The sequence below is a fragment of the Musa acuminata genome, chromosome BXJ1-11 (assembly GCF_036884655.1).
Source record: "Musa acuminata AAA Group cultivar baxijiao chromosome BXJ1-11, Cavendish_Baxijiao_AAA, whole genome shotgun sequence".
Classification (NCBI taxonomy): domain Eukaryota; kingdom Viridiplantae; phylum Streptophyta; class Magnoliopsida; order Zingiberales; family Musaceae; genus Musa; species Musa acuminata.
The window spans coordinates 6,300,210-6,307,500 of NC_088337.1; the positions used below are offsets into that span (position 1 = coordinate 6,300,210).

General features: G+C 42.4%; 1 protein-coding gene across 1 annotated transcript; it reads right to left on the minus strand.

Moving 5' to 3' along the window:
- Nucleotides 1-3,166: 3,166 nt before the first annotated feature.
- LOC103970938 (probable indole-3-pyruvate monooxygenase YUCCA5) lies at nt 3,167-4,603 on the minus strand. The gene is made up of 3 exons (XM_009384851.2): nt 3,941-4,603; nt 3,487-3,858; nt 3,167-3,391 (listed from the first exon to the last, which is right to left on the minus strand). The coding sequence occupies exons 1-3, from the start codon at nt 4,601-4,603 to the stop codon at nt 3,167-3,169; spliced, it is 1,260 nt and encodes a 419-aa protein (XP_009383126.2).
- Between the last annotated feature and the right edge of the window lie 2,688 nt (nt 4,604-7,291).

The window sequence follows — 7,291 nt, forward strand, 5'->3', positions numbered from 1 at the left end:
TACTCAAGAGAACATCGAGATACTCGGATATACTTTGTATGTTGTATACTCGTCTATATGATAGAGGCGGTTGGTCTCATAGTTGCTCGTGTTGGGACACTAGAGATACAATGCATGTGCGAATGAGTTCATTGATCAATCCGCTCACGGAATATTGGATGGTTGATGATATCTCATTGTCAAACAGTGATTCTGTCAACTCATTAGTGTATCTGGTCCTTATACTTGAGACACCAAAGATGCCTTATATAAGTACTCCACTTTTTGATGTCAGACTTATATGTTTGAAAGTTCCAAATCTAGCACAACTGATCGTTGGGAGTGGCAGCCAACCTTACGATGGCTATTGAGTGTCAATAGAAGATCATTCGATCTCGATGTCATGAGAAGAATATCATATGTGTTCTTGCTTAAGCAAATCCCTAGCCAGAGTCATTTAGATTGAGAGAGAAATTTCTCCGGAAGAATCCGATTAGAGCGAGACTCGAGTAGAAACCATATTAGCCTGACAGCACCATGCCCGAAATACGATCTCTAGGATATTAGATAAATGAGGGACTATAGATACATGGTAACTGAGGACAAACATGTCCAATAGATTAGATTCCCCTATATCGTTTGGGGACTATGGTGGCCTAATATGTATGTAGTCGATGAGTCGAGTGAAATATTATGAAGATAATAATTCGCTGAGCCAGAAGGAGTTCTGATAAGCATGACTCATATTCAGCTTGATATTGGGCCTAGAGGGTCACACATATATGATAGGTGTTACAATGAGTAGAGGTTTATATATGAGATATCCGCTGAAGTCCCTTTCTTATTAGAGATCCAATAAGCCCTTGAATTATTGGATCATATGGATGAGATCCAATAAGAGCCAATGAGAGATTATTGAGTAGAGATCCACCAATCTAAGTGGCTTGGGTAGTTGGATGAAAATTCAGTACCCAATAGGACATGATCCATTAGGGTAAGTTTATAGGGAGCTCTATAAATAAGATGGGATCAAAGGGTCATAGGCTAGACTTATTTTGGCTAGCACCTCCTATTCTCTTCTCCCCCTCTCCTCCTTAACCAAAAGCTCTTGTTTGGGTCGTGTGGATAGCAAGAAGGGCTGGCCCCTTCTCGATCCCATGGTGCGCGTGAAGAGGAGATTTGTGCAACAATTTGAGGAGCGTCTTCGTAGCCCTTGCCCTGTAGATCACCATTAGAGAAGAGGATAGTTGACCTCCTTCATCCTCTCCCACAGATCTATTAGATTTCAGGGATATACGATCTCCTTAACATGCGTGATTTTTCGATTTTGCAGGTTTTTGTGTACCAATCTTCGTATGACAACAAGAAACTATTTTCTATGGAAATATGAGATTTTTGTTTTCTATCTTTCCGCTCCGTATGTGATGTCGCCCCAATTTTCTCAACACCCATGTGCAGAAATGATAATTGTTACCCCCCTTAGGCAAAAGTATTATAGGTTAGGGCAAAGCCTCCTTGTTCAAGCGTTCAATGAGATAGTCAACAAGTGGGTATTCCCGTGACATTGAGCCCTCCTTCTAACGTCAAAAATATTACAGGAAGAAGTCGTTGACATCTTGGTTAGCCCAATGTGATTTAAACCTATGTGCATAGCATTATTCGAGGTGCATCCGAGGTGGGAGCGCCAAGCTCCTAAGGTGCCACGTACATGAAGACCGAGGTCGGGAGAGGTTTTTCAACCCAGCCCCTTTAATGCCCAAGATAGTAAACTGAGATAGGTGAATATGGATACTGAGCGGTCAAAAAATGATTTTTTCTTTTTATTATATTAAAAATAATTTTTTTATATTTGATTATAAAAGAATAAAATATTTTATTAAATATTGTACGATGAAGCAACCGCTAACAGCCTCCTATAATTTCTTCTGACTTTTTATCTATTCGGGCAATAAAGGTTGATAACTTATAATTATTTATTATAAATACTACGTACGTATAGGATGATGATTAATTGATGTTATTATTTCAATCTCAAAATCATCATTTCGTACTGCTTTAATTGCTTGCAGCAGCTACTGTTCCGGGATTCCGCTCTTCAATGTGTGTAATAATTTGAATCCCTGTGGAAATCCATTGGTCATGAAGACAGCAAGCATCCGAGCCACGCTCACCTGCATTAATTCCAGGCATATGGACTAACATTTCACCAGTAAGATCGTTCCATGCATGCCTCTCTTGAGTGTTTGGCTGTACGGGGTGCAAGCAGATGCCACGCTCACTCCATCACCGTGGCTGTGCTGCAAACACCAACCACACCGCAACATGGGGCAGCATCAAGGGGAAAGAGGTGGTGGCCTCACCATGTCTTCATGGCCTTCTGCACCATATGGTGGATCAGCCACTGCTCGAGAGCCTTCTTCCTGTTCATGGACTCTCCATGAAGGGAAGAACCATGGTGACGACAGTGATCCAACGCCATGAGGATGTTAGCCTTCCATCACACCTTTTCATCGAGGGAAGCTGAGACTACCTGCAGACTGCAGTATCTTTCTGTGCCCACCCGGGAGAGAGTTAGGGCAGCATCTTAGTGTTCTTTTAGGAGGTGCATGTACCTGAAATAACTAAACTTGCATGCATACAATCCCTGATCTCATCTTCGATTGTGATGGATGCTCACAGGCCATGAGAACTACCAATCAACTGCTCCTTCCAAGTGCAAGAAAAGGTCACTGCCTTTTTGTGCCAGAAAAACCAGAAGATTTGTAGCACTTCTTCCAGCAACCATAAGTTCTTTTGATTCATTTATAGCTTCCTTTAGCTATAGGAGATTAAGAACTCAGAATCTAGAGATATTGTACTAACATAAAAGAAGCTAAGCAGAGATAACTCTATGTAGAAGTTTCTACTTGCCGATAGATTGATCCAATTTAAAGCTTTCTCATGAGAGAAAAGAAGAAACATTTTGACCTGCTGAAAAGGAACTCCAACAATTATGTTACATACAAAGAAGCCCATTTCTTATGCAAAATGGAGTGTGGGCTATCTCACTTGTGTTATTTTGTATGCTACAGTCGTTGTTACATGAAGAGAGAGAGAGAGAGAGAGAGAGAGAGAGAGAGAGAGAGAGAGAGAGAGAGAGAGAGAGAGAGAGAGGAAAGTAAATTATCAATAGCTGTGAAGTTCTTCCTCAGTTCTGTGAAGTGCATCTTCTGTGACAAGCAGTGATGTGCTTGGCCTGTCTGGTCTCCTCTTTCCACACCCTGCCGATGTCTTCTGCTATCTTCACAGCATCCATGGATGCACCAGAGAGCCCTCTCCTTGTGAATCCAACAGCATAAAGCCCTGAACACCCCTTCCACCCATCTGGGAATGCTTGGCTTGGAAATCCATCCTTGTTGAAGAATTCTGTGCCCTGCAAACAACAACAACATGCAGAATCCAACATAGAACTCAGTGAGTTCAAGAAGAACAATGAAGATTACATGTGAGGAAGAACAGAGTGTTGACCTGCAGCCATGAATGAACATTGCTGTGATAACCGGTCGCGAGGATGATCGAATCTACATCGAGAATTCGCCCGTCGACGAGCTCTGCTCGACCATGCAACAGCCTCTTGATTCCAGGAACCACCCTTATCTCACCTGTCTTGATCTTTTGCAGGGCACCAATGTCCAGAACTGGGGTCTTCCCCTGCGTGTTCTTCAGCTCCAAGGGGCCGAGAGAAGGCCGCCGTAGTCCATATTTCTCGATGTTTCCAAGTATCATCCATGATGAGATCAAGAGCACCTTGTCCACCACCTTCACCGGCAGCCATTTCATCAAGGAAACAACCAGCTCAAAGGTCGATCTCCCAAATGTCTCCCTTGGCAGCACATGAACCTGTTGCACGATTCAGCTCATCAGTAAACAATGTAGATAGGAAGAAGTCATCGATATGAGTCCTTAGAGAAGCACCACTCACTGCATCGCGCACCACCATGGTTGGGAAGGCATTGTGGTGGCAGAGATCAAGGCAGACTTCCATGGCAGAGTTCCCGCAGCCTACGACGAGGACCTGTCTTCCCCGGTACGCCTCGCCGGATCTGTAGTCGCTAGCATGCATCACCTGCCGGCCGAACTCCTCACTTCCTTCCATCTCTGGTACTACACACTCTGCGTTCTCCCCTGTGGCCACCACTAACCACTGGCAAATGTACTCCACCTCGGTTCTTCTGCCCTTGCTCCCATGGCGGCCGACGCAAGTCCTCACCCGCCACATGCCGCATGTGTTGTCATGCTTCGCCGACACCACCGTCTCGTCGAACCGTGGATTTAGCTGGAAGTGCACGGCGTAGGACTCCAAGTAATCCACGAACTGGTTCTTGGAGGGGTACTCGGGGAAGTCCTCAGGAAAGGGGAGCTTAGGAAGCTGGCAGAACTGCTTGGGGAGGTGGAGCTTCAAGCGGTCGTAGGCTCGGCTTTGCCAAAGCGAGGCAATGCAGTTGGACCTCTCGAGGATGACGGAGGGGACGCCGTGCTCCTTCAAGCACGCGCCCACGGCCAGCCCCGAAGGACCTGCTCCTACTATGAGCGGGCCATTCACCCATCTGCATCTTCTCTTGCCATGATCAGCAAAATGAGCCATGATCGAAGATGAGAAGTAGATCGAGAAAGCAGCAGAGGAGAGAGATGCAGCTGGTCACATTCAAGTGGGGGAAGGAGCAGAGGACGGGGAGGTGTATAAATAGTTGGGCTCGCCATGGGATCTGCATGTGATGAGTGCCTTTGCAGACGATAAGCCTTCCCATCAACACCATTTAATTGGTTTAATACGAGGAGAAAAGTTGTTCTTCATGTGCAGAAACAAATCTGCCATAAATGCACGGAAGAACAGATGGAATTTATCAGCATCCGACATTGATTCGTCTTCCATCATCTCTCTGTTTCATCAGTCACTGTCAGATGTCTTGATCTCCGATTCACGTCTCAGTCTCAAACCACAAATCTGAAACCCTTTGAGCTTCTGCATGATTCTGATCCATCAACCAATCAGTTCTTGTTGTATCAGCAAAGCATACTTATGCTGAAAATTATGCATTTGGTAGCTTTGTAGAATAAGAGTATGTCAGAAATAAAGCTAATGCCTACATGAAGAACTTGGATAAGCCAAAGCCTCTTCAAGGCATTGTTCAGAAATGTCAAGAGAGATTACAAATCATTTGGGTTGATTGAAGCTTTCAATAAAGTGGTCAAACTCATAAGGTTGTCCAAATCCTTTGCACCATCAAACAAGGTTCTGATCTCACAGCTTTATTGTGGCTTTGACCATTACTGTGATTTGTGATACTGCTAGCTCTTACCAAGAAGACAGTGAAGCAATCTATGAAATCAATAGCACACACTTAATTTCTATTTTGCATAAGCTTCTCTATTCATGGAAGAATGTCCATCCTCCAAATTTGTTGAAACTTCATTCATTTTTAAATCCTACCTTATCCATATATCCATCTTGAATTGGATGACCACCAATCTCAAAAATTTAGGATATAACGAAACAATCCGACCTATATTAAACTTGAATATTTTTTTTTTATAATGAAATTGAATCCAATTATAGGGCACAAGCAGAAAATAATATCGAATGATTAAAACTCATAATCTATTCTAAATGAGTCGATCTGTAATACTCTGACTTAGTCCCACATCGAAAGTAAATTACGATTTACATAAGGGTTTGATAAGCATCTTACTATTAATTTTAGCCTTGAACATTTTGGTCAGTGACATATTAGTTATCTCATTCGATCAGATCATAATATTCTAATTCAGCATTTAAATCCATTTTGAAGTGTTAGGCTCATTAAAATCCACATAATGAAGTGAAGCTCATAGATGATTTCCTAGTTGGAAATCTCGACCTTATTCCTTCATGTTCTCCTCTCCTAAACCATGTGGGGGAAACACGACAAAGGGTGATGAATGAGGCTAGCAAAATAAGAGAAGGAAATGCGGGAAAAGGAAGCTGAAAGGGAGAGGTGGAGATGTAGGAGAGGAGGGAAACAGGGAGAGATGTAAAGCAAAGTCTTTCCTTTGCATCGTTTGTCATGTCATCTAATGAGATGAATGACATGTTTATTACAAAATCCTTTATCTCATCCCTTCATCCTTCGTTCTTCTTTTCTTCTATAGTCGACATAAGAACTTGACATCTAAACTTGAACCAAAAAAGATTGGGAATTAAACTTATTCTTTTTTTTTTGTCTGAAGTTAATATCACATTTAAAGGATTATATATAGAATACATTTGCAATAGGGGATTCATATACAAGTATTCTACAAAATAAAATATCTAGCTTTACATGTTTATATATAGTCGTTAGTCATCTTAATTTATTTATATTTCGAGTGTGGATAATAGATCGATCGTCAAAAATTGACTTGTTCTTGTATCGTTAGTAAAATATTGAATACTCTTAGAAGAGATAAACATATTAAAAAAAATTAGATTAATTATTTTTTTTATCATGGGCCCACATCAAATATAGGTAAATGTGGTTCGTGTCACATCAGATGGCTGCCATGCTTCCACGTTGGACCCAGGAGGTGCCATTGTGGTTGCCTCTCCCCCATGGTCTGTAATGGAGCCAAATTTGGATCAAGAACAATGTTGTGGGTCATAGGATTGCTTAGTACTCTTTCTTTTCCTCATCACATAGTTTAATGATGCATGAGCGAATTAATCAAGTGAAGAAAATTCTTGGAACTACGTTTACACTTCATCATTAATTAACTTTATATGAGATTTCATGTGGGAGGGAGGCATGCATGCTCACACTACATTAATTTTCAAGCTTCTTCTACTTGACCTCTTCTTTCTTTGTGAATGCGAAGATGGACTAAAGATGCACAACACAAACTACTCGATGATCCCTCATTTGCTTCGGAAGATGAAAGGGAGTGATGATTGAGCCCCACTCTCAACTCGTTTGAGAGTGGAGAGGCATGTGCATGGATCCCTAACCTTTTCGTGTCAAAGGAAGATAGCGTTTAGGGCAATTTGGCAATCCCTCTCTCTCTCTCTCTCTCTCTCTCTCTCTCTCTCTCTCTCTCAAGCCCTTGTGTGAGATCAGGTCATGGGAGTGCACGCTGCCAACCCTGTTCATGGCCACATCCCAACCAAAACCTGGAACTAGAATACGTCCAACATCAACATCCAAAGGTGACACATGAATGCTAGCATGCAGCATCATCACCGCCAGAATGGATTGGGCACATAGGGATGTACATGAACTGTCACTGTACCACCTTTCTCTCTCAACCATTTTCCTACACC

Bases quoted from the DNA above. Each gene is read 5' to 3' on its own strand.
- LOC103970938 (XM_009384851.2), bottom strand. From the start codon at position 4,603: ATGGCTCATTTTGCTGATCATGGCAAGAGAAGATGCAGATGGGTGAAT. The intron at 3,859-3,940 runs GTGAGTGGTGCT...ATCGTGCAACAG, and splicing joins CCATGGTGGTGCGCGATGCA to GTTCATGTGCTGCCAAGGGA. The intron at 3,392-3,486 runs GTCAACACTCTG...TGTTGTTTGCAG, and splicing joins ATGTTCATTCATGGCTGCAG to GGCACAGAATTCTTCAACAA.